The 17,014-nt window shown below is 42.6% G+C and overlaps 1 protein-coding gene across 5 annotated transcripts in view; it reads left to right on the top strand.

The window, feature by feature from the left end:
• Rbfox1 (RNA binding fox-1 homolog 1) overlaps positions 1-17,014 on the top strand; it is a 368,464-nt gene that overhangs the window by 19,479 nt on the left and 331,971 nt on the right. For 3 of the 5 annotated variants that reach the window (XM_052195048.1, XM_052195047.1, XM_052195051.1), the window contains exon 1: positions 10,435-10,521. The exons of the other annotated variants lie outside the window; for them this stretch is intronic. In XM_052195048.1, coding sequence (XP_052051008.1) covers positions 10,435-10,521 — 87 coding nt within the window. Of the gene's footprint in view, positions 1-10,434; positions 10,522-17,014 lie in introns of those variants that run through there. 5 annotated transcript variants of the gene reach the window in all.

The raw sequence follows: 17,014 nt of genomic DNA on the forward strand, positions 1-17,014 counted from the left end.
CAGTGAGGTGCTGTCTATCTGTTTTAGTTCAGGGCCCAGCTCTGACACAGGCTGGTCCTGTGTTTTGTCATATCCCCAATCTTGTCACGGTTTTCTTTTCAGGAATGCATTTAATATGGCAAACTCTACTTCAGTGGTATGGGGAATATGAGCTGAGAGAATGATGGGCAGGACTGAGGATGGAGTCCTAGCAAAAAGCATTGACTTCATGATAGTGACAGTGTGGCTCAGGGGCCTGAAGAGCTGAAGGAAAGGGAAGGAGAAAGCTAGCACTGGGAATGTCAATAACTCTTCACTGACAGGTGGCAGAGAGTGAACAGAACTGGATAGATGAGTTGATAGGTGAGCAGATGAACGGATGGGTGAGTACGTGAATAGGTAGATGTGTGTGTGTGTGTGTGTGTGTGTGTGTGTGTGTGTTTGAGAGAGAGAGAGAGAGAGAGAGAGAGAGAGAGAGGGAGGGAGAGAGAGAGAGAGAGAGAGAGAGAGAGAGAGAGAGAGAGAGAGAGAGAGAGAGAGAGAGAGAGGGAAGATGGGTAGGTGGATGGCTGAGAAAGGAGATAATTGGGTGGGAGATGAGATAAGGTGGGTAGGTGGAGGGGCTGGGGGCAGAGAGAGAGGGGGGAGGAAAAGGAGGAGGAGGAGGAAAAGAAGAAGAAGAAGGAGGAGGAGGAGGAGGAGGAAAAGAAGAAGGAAAAGAAGAAGGAAAAGAAGAAGAAGGAAAAGAAGAAGAAGAAGAAGAAGAAGAAGAAGAAGAAGAAGAAGAAGAAGAAGAAGAAGAAGAAGAAGAAGAAGAAGAAGAAGAAGAAGAAGAAGGAAAAGAAGGAAAAGAAGAAGGAGAAGAAGAAGAAGGAAAAGAAAAAGAAGAATGGCTAAGTAGAAGGATTGTCAGATGGATGGATAGGATGAGAGACTGACAGCAGCTAGACAGGTAGATTGCTAAATCGAGGTAAGAATGACATATTTGGTTTTAGATCTGTTTGGAAAGTCTGTATTAAATAAAGTCAAGCAGTTTTTCTGTCTTATAAGACTTCTCAAATATGTTTGAATGCTAGCAGTCATTTAGAATCTTAGAGAGAAAGGAAGGAGGAAGGGAACAGAAAGGAGAGAGAGAGAGAGAGAGAGAGAGAGAGAGAGAGAGAGAGAGAGAGAGAGAGAGAGAGAGAGAGAGAGAGAGAGAGTACATGGCAAAATTTACTTTCTTGACCACTGATCATTTGGACAGAGAACAGCCAACATGCCTCTGCCATGCAGGGTATTATTTTGAAGATTCCAGACCTGCTCGAGTTTCAGAGCAGAAAGTGGAGCCCAGGTGGCTCAGTCCATTTGTCAGCTGTATGAGGCTGGGATGGAGCAGCTTCATTCCCAGAGCTGGAGAATACAGCTATTTGAATCATTCTCTGTGCCCAGCCTCTACAGGCACCTGCAGTACAGAAGGCAGAGGATATGGACAGGGCACCAAAGAATGTGCTAGGAGCAGCTGATTATTCAGTCCGTATGGAAGAGTCTCCAGGGAATATTTGCTTGCCTCAAGCAAGGTCAACTAATTCTCCAACCCAGTTGCCATTCATCCCCAGACAGGTCAGAGGTCAGTTCCTGAAGCATTGTTGATCTCAGCAGAGATGGTGGAGGGGTTGATATTCTTAGATTTGCTCATTCAGCCAGTCAGTCTGGCTTTCAGAGGAGAATCAGGTCAAGAAGCGCTTAATGAACCAAGAGAAGCTTGTGTTATCTGCACTGCTGGGGGCTCAAACTTCTAAAGATCATTAGGGGAGTCCTCATGGATAGGCCTTCTGGAATGTTCTTTGTGCATTTTCCTAAACATTTCGGGAGATGGGGAAATACTACTAGGGAGAGTGACATGTTGTCCCAGATTCTTTGGTTTGATCCTGTTTTAAATGCATTATTTATTTCATGAAACTATCACGTAAACTTACTTTATCATAATTTGTTTTTAAAGCTCTTCATCATGTATAGAAGCTATACACATATCTTTTGTTAACATGTGTGTTTTGATTTTTCATTTGGGAGATAGAAGAAAGTAGCATGTGGAGTTAAGGCATGAATATGAACTCATAAGCACACTTTATTTAACCAGGGAGCACTGGAAAATTAGCCAGTTAGCAAGAGAATTTTGTGATCACTCACTTAGTGGACCAAACCAGTTGCTGCTCATTCTGCTCTCATTATGACAATAACCAGTAGCAGGGGCTACCGCTATTGGACAGTCCTCCAGTTAAACACTTTAGAATGTGGTTCATGATTAAACCATAGCCTAAGGCTAGGGAATTGTCTCAGTCAATAGAGTGCTTGCTTCACAGGAATGGGGACCTGTAATTTGAGTTCATAAACCCCATATAAAAAACTGTGCATTATGGCACACATCTGTAATTCTAGGTTGGTGAGAAGGGAGAGAGAGACAGGGGGATTTGTGAAGCTCACAAGCTAGCTAGTCTGGCCAACATGATGAAGCTCTAGGCCACTGATTGAGAGACACTGCCTTAAACAAAAGGCAAAAGTACTGAAAGCTGAGTACTCAAGGGTTTGGTCAGATGTCCACACATCTGCCATGGAACATTCACACAGTGCAAATGTGCACATGTATGCACACGTGTAAGCATACACACACCCACTAAATCCTCTACCACTCTGTAAGTTAGAATTACTAACCATATTCTCATGCGATGGGTATTCTGAGGGACAGAAACTTAGAATGATGTAGACTATAGTGTGTCCCATGAGGTGATCTAGTGTGATGAGGAATGCTAGGTAGTGAAGGAATAGATACCAAGGCACCAAGAATAGTTACCATGTTGTGGATGGAGAGATGCCTAAAGGGTTAAAGGTGCTTATTGCTCCTACAGAGGACCTGGGTTCAGTTCTCAGCACCCACATCAGTCAATGCACAACCTACTGTATCTCCACTTCTAGGACATCTAATTCCCTCTGACCTTTGTGGGTCCCTGTGTGCATATGGTAAAGATAACCTCCTATAGGCACATAAAGACAAATATGTACAAAAATAATAAAATAGCTAACACTCATAATGAACTCACTCATGTGTTTAAATTGAAAAGTATTAATAATAGGGGTTTAGGATGTGGCCTCGTTTCCTGGATGTAACCTCTTCTGACATAGTCCTCCACTGATGATGCTATTGAAAGAGCATCTTCATTGATGATGGAGAGAGTTGCAACCAGAGGAAGTGCTGTTTTCTAGCCTAGTATGTGCTGCCCATGGTCTGGGGAGGCTTTTCTGTCAAGAGCTTCCTTCCTTAGTCTACTATTTGAAGTTGCTCTGATTCAGGTGTTGTGCTGTATCATATCCTGGATCCCATCTCCTCCTTTCTGAGAAGTAACTCATTAATCTTTAGATCATTGGCACTCAAGAATGTAAACATAACATAAGTCGAGGAATTTGATGCTGAGGTCTATATGGTATTCAGCTCTTCCAAGCAAGCCTTTCTACCTTCACTGGGCAGAACTAAAACGTCTGGTGGTGAGTCACATTTATCTCTGTTGGTTCCAGCTGCTCTCTGAATGTGGTCCTTCTGGACGAGCTGGCAGGTAGAAATAGCTGCTTCTTAATAATCAACAGGGCATATAGCCACGGGGAAAACCAAACCATGGAAGAGAAAGCAAGGAAGACCAAATGTAGCTTCCCTGAATGGAAATTCCAGCCATATGTTTCCTGCCCTAGGACAAATCAACTAAGATGTTTTGGGATCTCAGCTGAATAGATTATAAAACTAAAAAACAGGGATACTATCTAGAAGATCTGATAAAAAGAGCCAAACTTTCCACATTGTGATAGAATATTACCATCTACAAGGTTTGCGCTAGAGAACTGTGTTGTCAAGTTGAAAAAAGAAACCATTTGGCTAGGAATGTGAATCAGTTGATAATGTGATTACTTAGCATCCAGAAAGCTCCAGGTTCAATCCCTTGAACCATGTATACTATGGGTGGTAATGTGTGCCTTTAATCCTAGCACTTGGAAGGTAGAGGCAGAAGGACCAGGAGTTCAAAGCCACCCTCAGATACATGGTGATTTTGAGGCCAGCCTGTGTTCCCCAAGACCCTGTTTCAACAAAAAGAAAAAAAAACCTCATCAGTGGTATAAGAATCTGTGTGGTTCTGTGTTGAGCCAAATGCATTGCTGTCCTGAGCCACAGGGAGGACAGGCCTGCCGGGGCTGGCGCATCTGTGAAAGCAGGTATGTGAAGCAGAGGCAGCTGAATGAATATGCCAATGGAGGTCTTGATGTCCACATTGAGGGGCCATTCAAGACACAGATCTGCTGCGAGAACCACAGATGAGAAGATACCCTTCAGAGACATGTTAAAGACACTCCAAAGAAAGAGGTAAAAATAAAGTTAGTACTTCAGAGAGCGCTTTAAGTGCCAGGGACACCCCTGTCCCACATGTCATTCCACTGCCTCAGCACACCTGTGGGAAGGTATAGGCACTCGTGTGTTACTGCTGTGGAGATGAGGGTTCCAGACAAAATGTGTCATCCTGGAAGAGATGATAACAGAGCCAACCTCTGATACCAGCCCCACAACTTTGAAACTCCCTTTTTGTCTGATGAGCCATGATATCCCTGAATCCACTGAGATGATTTTGGAGCTACAGATAGATCTTAGTTTCCTGAGAGACAGACTCTCCATTTTGCTTACATGTATTCAGGATATTATTCTGCAAAATATAATAGGATATTGTATTTATGTAATCACTAATTTGCCTTCTTTTTTTTTTTGAGATAGATTTCCTTTATTGAATCCTGACCAAGGATGTCCATACATTTATCTCTAAGCAGAAGTAGAGAACCTTCTGTCTCTACTTCTTGAACATTAGATTTACAGGTATACACCACCATACCTGGTTTGGGTGGTGCTAGGGATAAAACTCAGGGCTTTGTACATAGCAGGCAGAATCTCTAACCACTAGGCAATAGCCTAAGGCCTATTGAATCACCATTTTTGTTCAAGCACATACTACTCCTGGTTAATCACCCATCGAGTCATGATCCAATGTGCCAACTCTGGAATGGAACTAAGTGTAACACTAAGTTAATTCCAAAGGAAGAAGGTAAATGATTTCTGCATGTGGTGATAGAGAATGCTTTGCAGAAAATGTGACCTTCTACTTAGGCCAGTAAAGTTAACCATGAAAGAAGGAAAGGAGGAAGAAATGAAAAACAAGGGATTTTTTTTGTCAGTAAGTTTGAAAGGAAGCTTGAAACATGGGAGTATTCATATAGGTAATTAGCTATTCATATAGGTAATAGGTTCAGGTTGTATACAAAAGAAGGGAAAGAAACAGAAAGGGAAGGAAGAACAAAAGAGAGAGAAGAGAAAAAGGGGGCAAAGTGCTTTATCTGGTGGACATTAAAAGTTGAATATGGCCAGGTTCAAAAACAATATCATGACCAACTTTGGCTTCCCTAAGAGGTCTTCTGTTGCTCAATTTTGCTTGGAAAGGAATGGTGTAATTCAGTCAACTGTGGGAGTCCATGTGGTGACACACACATGCTTGGTCTCTAAAGGATAAGAAAAGCAGTTAACACATAGTACAATCGAATTTGTTCAACAACAAAGCAGAACTGATTTTTATAGGGTTTATTTTGGGTGTTTAATCCATGGTACCTGAGTCTTATCTTCTTTGGGGAAATCTGGCAAGAGGTGCTGGGAAGGCTGATGTAGACACAGCTTCCCTTAGGAAAGACACTGCTCCTTCCAAGGTCAGAGTCATGGTTCAGACAACAAAGTGGAAGTAGACCCCATTATGTCTGAGTCCTCTAGACTCTCAAGAAGCACCAAACACCAACACTTATACACTCCAATTCCAAATATCAGCTCTTTCACAGTGTTGGGATGCCATCCTCATCTTTTCTCTGGGCTACATTTAGTCTCTTGGGGGATATCTACTGCTCACCACAGTCCTTAGGACATATAGGGCTTGACCTTCAGCTGACACTTTATCTTGTCTTGCCTTTCTGCCTCTCTCTCTCTCTCTCTCTCTCTCTCTCTCTCTCTCTCTCTCTCTCTCTGTGTGTGTGTGTGTGTGTGTGTGTGTGTATGTGTCTGTCTCTCTCTCTCTGTCTCTATCTGTCTCTCTGTCTCTGCTTGTCTATCTGCCTCTCTCTCTCTCTCTCTCTCTCCTTCTTTCTTTCTTAGACAGGTGTTTTCACTCTCTCTTTCCTCCCTCCCTTCCACCTCCCCTCTCCCTGGCCTTGAAATTATAATCTTCCATATCAAGCTTCCAGATTTCTACAATTACAGGCAGGCACCACCATGCCTGGCCCATTTTACACTTTTAAGCAGTTGAAAGCATTTAAGGGAGAAAAATATTCTGTGCTCCAGGAAAACCCAAGGATGTGTAAGTTTCAATGCCTCTTAATAAAGTCGTATAAAACCAGGCCACAGTCACTCATTTGCCCATGTCCCTGGGTGCTTTTGAGTGCTCCAGGAGCCAGTATTAAATGCTTCCAAATCAGAGAATAGGGCATTCACCAGAGACATTTGTCACATATATGCTTAGACTTACTTTATATCTAGGGAGACCCAGGACGGTCAACACTATGTGGCCCTTCATTTCGAATACAAGGCATCGGGGGCAGGTGGTTGTGCTTTCCGCCACTCTGCAACATCTTTTTTCTGTATTTTATTATCTCATTGTCTGTTTTTATGATTATAAGTTTGCAGATTTTATCATGAGCTTAATATTGCATGTTGGACACATAACCTCACCAAATATCTATGCCAAGCTCTGCAGAGTATGGTGCTACACAAAACATAGCATATTGTCTAGTAAATGAACCAAGAAAAAAATCATAGCTCATTAATATAAGATGTACTTTGGAAAAATTAAGCAGTTATTAGAAACAAAAGAGGCTTCATATAATTCACTTAATAGTGGTCATTCATTCACACTTTTTGTTATTGGCTTAGAATACTGCAGGGATTACAACCATACCAGGATAATATGTAAGTGGAAAATAAGAATCATAGACAGTGGGGGTCACTGTGGTCGGGACTAGCAGTGGTTGGGATAGAGAAGAATCTACATGTGCAGCCTGTAAAGGCTGGCAGGTGGATAGGATTCGATCCTAATTTTTAGCATCTCGTTTGATGCTAATTTTCCTAGCAGGGAAAGTAAAAAGAATCCCTCACCAAAAATTTAGCCTTTAGGTTTAGAGAGATGAAAGAAGATAGACAGAGACAGCAAATATTTTGCAACACAGTTTCCTAAAATAGAAGAAAGACAATACCATATGTATAATCTGTAAATATGTGTCAGTCTGCTCCTTATATGACACATTGCCATTCCAATGTAGCTTGAACTAGCAGGTTCTTCAAAAGAACTGTGTGTATATGCATGAATAATCCATATAATACACTATATTTGGTTATTAATTTTTTTATTTTAATGTGTAGTATTTGCCTGCATGTATGTATACCATGTATATGTTTGGTGGTTATAAAGAACAAAAGAATCGGAATTGGGGAACATTGTGAGCCACTCTGTGGGTGCTAGGGATATACTCTGGGTCCTCTGTAAGAACAAGTGCTCTGAACTGCTGAGCCATCTCTCCAGCCCCAATTTTGTTCTGTCTGTCACATTTATACAATCGCCCAGTTTTCAAAGCACATGCAGAAGTTTGCCCTCAGACTCTTCTGGACCTGTGTAATCATGATGTAAATATGTCAGTTTATACCCTAAATCAATAAATTGGGCGTCCTGCCTTCTGACATCACAGCTTTTGCACTTTATAATACTGGAGAGCCAAAATTCAGTGTTCCTAGGACCTTTCCTCAGCACTGTCCAGTGTCTGTCTTTAGGTCATGATTGTCAACAGGAAGCCAACTAAAAACATACCCATCTCATGATGATGTGGTGATGTGTCTGTCCTTCCTGCTAACTTCTCAGAAATCTGGTTTTGAAAGTCATGGTCAGAAGCTAAAGTTAGAAACATTATCAGGTACTCATATAAAATGGGTCAGTGTGCAGCTGTTCAAGGGGCTTTCGGGATTGCACAACATGGCCACTCCGATGCACGTGAATCAATTACAGAGAAACCTTGTCAAGATGGCCAAACCTCCAGCCTTAAATAATTGAATTCTCTGCCAAACTCTGTCTGCTGTCGTTATCTAGAAATGTAATTATGTAGCTAAATCAAGCAACTAAAATTAGTGTAGTGTAAAAACACCTTGGCTATCTGAACGTGGATGAATTAGGCTTAGAGAAAGCCAATAGTTCAGTATGTGCAGTGGTGTCTGGAGTTCTTGCTGATCATCATTTTGACAAAATCTATATTGTGCATCCTATTTAGAGAGAAAAGTGGTTTGTGGCAAGGGTGTATCTGTTTTGAAGGTGACACTGTGTGTGTGTGTGTGTGTGTGTGTGTGTGTGTGTGTGTGTGTGTGTGCCTATGTATGTCCAGAAGTCAATGTCCGGTAACTTCCTTTCTTATTCTTTGAGACCATGTTTCTCATTGCATACAGATTTCACAGATTCATCAAAACTAGTTGGCTATGAGCCCCAGGGATCCTCCTGTCTATGCCTCATGAGAGCTATCATTGTAGGCTGACCCTATCATGCTTATCACATAGGTCTTGGTTGTCTGAACACAGGCCTTTCTGCCTGTTTACTCAGTATTTTACTAGTTGAGCTATCTGCCAGGCCCTAGGAAGGTGATCTTCAATTGTCTTTAGACCTTACTTTCTGAGCGCTTCATATTACTAGTTTCAAAGTTGGGTAGTACTAAGTATGCCCACATATTTCCTGGTATGAGAAGTGGGAATATGCCAGTTTACCATCGTCTAAGCCCTCAGTCTGAAGTCAAAGATGGGTGAAAAACAACTGCTAAGGGAAGAGCAGAAGCCATGGCCACTAGCTACTTCTCAATACCCTTTGTCTCTGGGGGGTGGGTCATCTTTGTTTAATATCTTGCATATTCATGTATCACAGTAGGAAGACACACATACCAGCCAGGTGAAATCCCTTCACAGATGAAACACAGCACCAGAAAACCTACACCTACTCTGTGGCCCCAAGATAGCTATGACTGTTACCTAACACATTTCTAGATCACACATCACAGTGCAATGTCAGCTAGACAACTTACCTAGTGATTTTGTGTGAGGGGTTTTTAAACTCAACACTGTCTCCTACTGGCTGCAAAGTGGCTGCCTAGAGGAACTCTGTATTTCTGTTGGTTACCACTTTCCTTCCTGGGTCAGGGATTAACCCCTGTATCAGAGATGTGGAAGAATGGAATTCAATAAGCCACAAAGCTAATTTACTCAGATTTCAGCTATTATTTTGTTATTCAAAGTGAAATCGGGTGAAGAAAGGGAGGAAAGGCAGTTGGATGTTTTGAAAGAGTGTCCTGTAGCCCAGGGTGGCCTTAAACATGCTATACAGCTGAGCTCCCAATTTTTCTCTACAAACTTTCTGAGTTCTAGGACTATAGAGGTTTGCCACCACACACTGAGTATTCTTAGATAATTTTTGATCTGCTGCCCACATGAACCTGCTAGATTTGAATATTGTTGTTGTTGTTGTTATTTGTTTGTTTGGTTGGTTTCTGTCCATAACTGTGGGGGGATGGGCAGAGGTGTGGAAAGGTGTGTGCTGTGTTCCAAGGGTGGCCTCCAGGCCACCTTCATTATTACTTTTTCACTTACATCCCTAGAGAGGGTCCTTCATGAAACCACTGAATGTGGAACTTTCTGTTCGGCTCTCCTGGCTTGCCAGTTGAGAACACAGGGAATACTGATGTGTGGTAAATTGCCTGGCTTCCTACATGGGTACTGGAGATCCAAACTATGGACCTCAGGCTTATATGGCAGTATATAAGTTTACATAACAATCAGTTGCAATTTAGAACTTAAATCTAGGCTCTGGTGATGACTTATGTGGGTAAAGATTTAAGTTCTCTAAAGTTGCAATTGATTGTCATGTAAGCTTACACATTTCTATTCCTTATTCTCTCTAAAAAAAAATTTCATGTAGACCCAGTCCCTTGCAATTTGGCCCAGTTCCTCAGGACAAATGCCTTCTCTTTTCGCCCGATTCCCTGTCACTCCATCTCTCTCGGTCTGAGAACTAAATTAATGAAGAGTATTTGGTTAGTCATGTTGGGCGAGCTGCTCCCAAAATAGCTCCTTCCATTTTGGTAGCTCCGACCCTGCAGCTGCCGCGTCCCTTCCTTGTCTGGGAAGAAAACTTTCGCATTAAGAGTTGCTGATGCAGGATTTTCTTTCCTTTCCCCTCTCCGCCGCCTGTGGATGAGCACTTGGCTCCTGACAGAAGCGATTTGGCTCTCGGCTTTGTAGTTGAGAAGAAGTTGGGTCTATAGATTTCTTTCCCCCTCTAACTCTCTATTGATGTGTTCAGCCTTGGAGGGAATAAAGCCTCCATTTAAAGCATGTTGGCGTCGCAAGGAGTCCTTCTGCATTCTTATGGCGTGCCTATGATTGTGCCCGCTGCCCCCTACTTCCCGGGACTGATGCAGGTAATTCATGGCTTTTGCCAGCAAGCAACTTAACTCCAGAATGGTCTGAGTAATAATTGGAATTTTTATGGTTGAGAAAGCAAACACTTTTAATACAGGAAGAGGAAAAAAAAAGCCCTCGTGTAGTCAAAGGAAAGACAGTAGGAAATCAAAAAGATGGATCACCTTAATCTGGCTATTGACATCTCTCATGGATGAATAAATGGTGTAGTTGAGCTGTATTTGCTTGTATTGATCTGGGTGCTGTTTAACATTCATGCCTCTGCTTCGGGAGGTTGACCAGGGGGCAAAAGATTTGCTCTCTTCCCTAGCTTTCTGAGGGACTGGGTCTCCCAGAGCAGATCAGGAGGCTCAGTAACTTATCATGATATGGCTTGCTTAAAGGCTTTAACCCCGGAAACAGAAGGGCAGGAAATACTGAGTGCTGCGAGGACACCCCACACAGGTTGTCTGTTTGCAGAGACGCTGTTCCCCCTTTCAAATCTGAGAGGTGACTCACAAACAAGAGGAAACATTGAGAATGGTTTCCTTAGGAAGTTCAGAGGTTATTCTGGAAATCCCATGCTGACTGTAGTCTCAGCATCTAGGGAGAAGTTGGGATGCCTGCTGTTTTGACTGCTAAGGCTATTATTCTGTGTGCTGAGAGGCTCATGTGCTAGCGAGAAATTGGGACCCGTTTCTTTGCCTTATTGTACCTCCTTGCTGTCACTCAAACTCATTGCTTCTGGGTGTAGCCTGTAGCTCTCTGGAAAGCCAACAGCCACTTGTGATAGAAGTGGGTCATTGTAGGAAACAAGCGGCTATTTGTTGCTGTGCTTTAGAAATAAGCAACCCAGGGTAATAAATCCTAAATCTCCTTTCTGTGGGAAAGGAAAATTAAATATATGCAGTACAACAGTTTAGCTTTTCTCCTGTAGCCCCGCCCCCCACCCAGCACTCTCTGAGAGTTCCACAAAATTCTATTTCATTAATGACGACTTCTGTGGAGGATCTTGAACAAATATTCTTCTTGTTCTGTGACTATGACTGTGACCGTTGATTGACTGTCAGAAGCTGGGTGGTGGAATCTACCCAACAGTCAATCCAGATAGCACCAGAACTGCCAATTACCCTGGATTTATGTTGTTGCTACACTTCTATGTTATAGGTAAATAGGCCAGGCAGAGAATGCTCCTGACAACAAGGAAAGGAACTTGTGGCCAGATGGTGACAGGAAACTTAGGACTTGAAGGTGAAACACAGTAACAGGGCTTTTGGCTTCTGTTGGAAATTTGGGGTGAAGGTCAAAGGCTGGAGTTTTGTTGCCCCTGTGCTGCCCTATCCGATAAATAATTACAAGCAAATCGTTCATTTCACTCCGTGCTGATTGATGCTGAAATTGCTTTTGAAAGTTCTCATAAGTTCCTGTTATAGATTAAGTGCTGGTGCAGGAGAATAACGGCACCCACAGAAATGGGTGAATGTAATCAGGTTTAATGGACTCGAGAGCTTGTTGGGAATTAAATAACTATCGATTTGCTGGGATGTTTCTGTCATTACAAAATGCCACTCTGAACGTATTACCCCAATGATAGATGAGAAGACGCCAGAGCCAACCAAGAAGCTGGGAAGGCACTATTTCTTCCTCTTTGGCAGAATGTTCAAGAAACATGACTGGTTAGTTTGGGAGGATACAGTTATTTTCTTGCAAATGTTAACCTGATCCATTCTCATTTGTTTACCGTCAAAAACCATCTGAACTAGTGACCCACAAGTCCTTCTGAGTGTGTCAGTCAGGGACCTCTGATGGGACCTACTCTACCTTTCCCCTCTGGTGCACACAGAACACACTGTAAGGCTATGCACACAAATGTGCTAGCCATCTTGTTGCCCTGTGGAGGCTGCATTATTTGACTCAAAGAAACCTAACCCCCTCCCATTGCAGTTCTGTTCCCAAGGAAAGACTGTGGCATGATAGAAAGGGGTGGGGAACCCTAGTGCCCCTCTACCTTTCAGCTTGTATTTTCTGCCCTAGCTACTTGGCTCTTTGCCTTGAGGAATTTCACCCCAAGTCAAGAATAAAGGCCCTTTTGCCAGGATTCAAATTTCTTTAGCAACTTAGTGATGCCAGCAAGACAACAAAACAGTGAGGACTGTGGACCTGTCCTTGCTAGGATCCCTTGTGCCTGGATATTTGGGAACAGCATCAATAGTTATGTGCAAGGGCCACTGGTGAACTGCCTGAGATGCTGTTTACAATTTCACAGTCTTTCTAAACTCAACAGCCAACAGTCCTATGGCCAAAGATATTCCTTTTTGAACTCCTCTCTAAGACGCTTTTGAAATTCAGGCCAGCACGGCCCAATTTTTCTGCAGTTAAAGAAAAAATAATTTGCATTTTTTGAGTGTTAAGAGAGTATCTGACTTATGCTGCAGCCAGTGCTCACAGACGTGTCCTTACAGGTCTAGTGAGGTCCCTCTTACAGCCTCTTCCTTAAAGTCAGTCCCACAGTTAGCATGTGATTTCCATTTCTACTTTCTGTTTCTCTGGAAAGCCAGTGTCAACCAACCATATTATATCCCATGCAGCCATTATCTTATGTCTAAATTTATGGAGAAAACAGACAAATGAGACAAGTATGGTTTTGTTTGTTTGTTTGATTGATTATTTTGTTTTGCTTTCCATTAACTACATAGATAATCATGCAGTGGTTTTAAAGATTCAGGCTAAACCAGGTTGAATCATTTCACAGGTAGTAAGAGGTCAAAAGGAAGCAGGGGAAAATGATGATACTGAGCACACTGTACAGACCCTGACCTTTCACCCTCAGTGCAGAGTCCAGTCTTGGGGTCTTTGAATGAAGAGCCCAGGCATCGTCCTTGGGACCTCATTTCAGTCCTGCATTCCAAGTGCCATCTTGCTTCACCAAGGGGTTGACTGAGCTGCTATGGTTATAAGAGTCAAGTCCATTGGTAAAGTCATTTTTGATTCCAGATGCTAACAACAGGATTTCCTTGAGCCAGGGGTCATGCTCACACAATGGCAAATGATGCAATCAGAACAGTGACTTCATAACTCATTTGTGTGTTTGCTTAACATTTGAGTATAGTTCTTCTCAGCTTTATGGAGCAATCTTAGCTCTACAGCCCTGATGTCCATATCTGCCTGCACATATGACTAAAGCAGCCTTACGCCTATACACAGTGACGAGCTTGAGGTCCCTGTAGGACTCAAAGATGATGGTTTCTGAAATGACACCATTTGCAGGAAAATGGATAGAACTGGAGATTATGAGACTAAACAAGATACAGCAGAAAATCAGAAAGAAAAATATGCTTTCTCTCCATTGTGCATCCTAGATTATATGTATGCATAAAGTGATATATGCATACTGAATGAAAAAAAGAAGAAATAAAAAGGAAGAACATGTCTGTTCTTAGGTAAAATGCAGGAGAAAGTTTATTATAGATGAAAGGGAGAGAATAGCCAGAGGCAAAGACATCTGGAAGAATCCAGAGTGGACATAACCCTGAGTCATGGGAGAGGGGAGGGCAGGGGAAGGTGAGGGGAACCGGATGTAGCAGCCAAGAGGGCAAAGTTCACAAAAAGCGTGAGTAAGCAAAATGTCTGGATTGTATAGGGAAGAACTTCTGAAGGAGGGACAGCCCAGTATCTGGGCTGGAGAATTAGGGAGAGAGGACAGGGTGTGCCACCTATATCTTGTAGGGAAGAGACTTTGGGATGCTGGGAGAACTTGGTGGCCAGGTTTGCTTTGATATGCTAAATAGGCACCTCAGCCATTTGTCCCAGGGTTTGAGGTTAAGCACATACGTGTACACACAGGCATATAAAAGAGATGTAGTAATGAAGCCACTACAAAAGGGATTAGCACTAACAAGAGTGGGAGGGGAGAGTAATGCGTCATTATACATCCCATATGTGACTGAAGCTGCTTGAAGCCCATCCGTGTATCCGATGGTCGTATGCTGACAGATAATATCAGTTATGCAGAAAAACAACCGACACATTCTTTTTAAAAAAAATCTGTGGTACCATAGAAACTGAGGATTTTCTTCTCGAGTTCTTAGTCTTGTTGATAAAAGAATTTGAAATGGGACTCTGAAGGGCAGTGCTGAACAGAGTTTGAAAGAAAAACAACAACAGGGCAGGTAATCTGTGAATCTGGGCAGCTGCTGGCTGGAAAGTGATGCAGAGGAAAAGAGAAACCCCTGCACTGGCATGTTCCGAAACAGGAACATCAAGCAGCTGCCTGGTAGCTGGGTTGGGTGGAGTGGAGGGAGGTGGGCCCTTCAGAGAAACTGAAGAAGCCCAGAGTGTTAGGGAAAGCTTGTTTGGGCTTTGACTGGTTGTCCAAAGAAACGGTGGAACGTTACTCTTTTCTGTGCGTATGATAGAATCTGGAAAGGATCAGCATATTAGCTTATTAAAGGATACTTAGGCTGCTTCTTATATCCACTTCTGGTTGGTGCAGTGGCCTCCTGGTTAGAAGATTGACAGGATCTCTTGGCTTGAGTTTTAAAAACAGGATCAAGATAGAACATACAGCTTTTGGGTCTCCAGGTCTCCACCCAGAGGTAGAAACATAGTTTCTATGTGCCTCAGAGGAAGTAACTTTACTTTAATGGGCTTCAAGGAACTCTACATACCACGAGCTTTTCATATTATAATTTAAATCTCTAGGATGGCTTCCATTTGTAGAGTTACCTGAGCAACAGGATAGAGGGTTCCATCTGCAATGGCCTCCAAGGCTGTGAATATCTGTCTGTGTCCAAACAAATGAACAGGTTACTAAGCCATTCCTGCTAAGGTATGCACTACAAGAAAAGATTCTATCCTAGGGAATGAGTAGTGAACAGTCTTGGGAGTCTTCTCAGGTGGCCATTCACCTACCAATCCTTATAAATCCACTTTTGTCAAGCCCTGGAAGGGGCACCTAGAAGGCAAAAAAACATCACCACAATCATTCACAGCCTAGAGGAGGAGACAGTAGATCATTTCTAAACTATAAAGACAGCAGAAAGAAGCACGTGTGTTCAGAGCTAATGTCTTAGATACAGCAGTAACTTAATTTTTTAACGATTAATATTTATTTACCAGCCAATACCTACAATTCTCAATTCTAAAAGGTTCTGAAACCAAAAAATTTAAGGCCTGAGACCAAATCTCACCCAGGAATAACACTTGACCAGAAATGGCTAACAAACAACTATTTATATCCCAGTCAGCATGAATATTCATGTCCCTTGCAAGGGGGAATGTTTATGTGTTTGGTGTTGGTGTCTGGGTGTTGCCACAGACTCTGCTGAAGGTTTTACATAATCACTGTTTCCAGTGGAATACCTTTCTGAAAACAAAAACAGCACAAATCAAAACTACGAATTATGAATTACAGGTACTCCAGAGTTCTTAGTTTGGGAATCACTGGCTTATATTTTAACTCATCTTTTGTATATGGAGAATGTGGGAACTCAGAAAGAGGGCAAAAGAATACCAACGTCCCAAAGAATCCCAGGGGTGGAGTCCAGATTTAGACTGGGTTTGCTGAGTGAGTACCTTCTCTTTTACTGAGAGCTCCAGCAATGATCCCAAACATGCATTGGGAGATGAAAGAGGGAGGAGCCCATGCCTGTGGACAGTTCCAAGCACTGATGTGGGACTGGAGCTGGGTAAACACCACAGTTGGCACTCTCCAGACAATTTGTCTTGCTGAGAGAGCCTCCTCCTCAGTATTTTTGCCATCTTACTTGCTCAGTGAAATGTGATGATGTTCCGATTCCAAAAAGGCAGGATGTAAGCCAAAGGAGCCAGGAGGAGCCTCCAAAACAAGTCTCCCACATTCTGAATGTGGCCCTGGAGGAATGGGCTCCTGTAACACTTTGCCGTGGATCTAGAGCAATGGTCCTCAACCTTGTGGTAACTCCCAACCATAACATTATTTTCATTTCTACTTCATAATTGCAATTTTGCTACCATTATGAATTGTAATGTAGATATGATTTTTCCCCCAAAGGTCATGTGCGACCCTTGTGAAAAGGTCATTTAACCAATGCTTAACAAATTTAACCAAAGGTTGAGAACCATTGATCTAGATAGTAAATGTCCACCTGTGGAGTGTCTTTCACTCCTCAACATTCTTTACCAATGAGATAGTAATATTCCCAAAGGCCAGTGTCTTCTTACACTTCTAGTCCCCATAGCTCCAGCTTGCGAAATCTGCTGAGGCACCTCTCTCTGCTGTGCACACCATCCCTAGGCTTCGTGTATTTTGAAGCAGCCTCTTTGTGTTAGCAAAGTGTTTTATAAGAATTATGCATCCACTGTGTGGAGCTACCAGAAATTATTGAGCTGTTGATTTTTCTCCACAAAGGAGAGCCTGCCCTCTTGAAATGCAAATAAATGGGTGGAGATTCTGTAAGACGTGTGCATCTTTCTTGGACTTAGGAGCAACTCTGCTAGTTTCGTGACTGCCTTTCTCAGTGGCATTTCTGCCCC

Source organism: Apodemus sylvaticus, chromosome 10, assembly GCF_947179515.1.
Source record: "Apodemus sylvaticus chromosome 10, mApoSyl1.1, whole genome shotgun sequence".
In the NCBI taxonomy this organism is placed as follows: Eukaryota; Metazoa; Chordata; class Mammalia; order Rodentia; family Muridae; genus Apodemus; species Apodemus sylvaticus.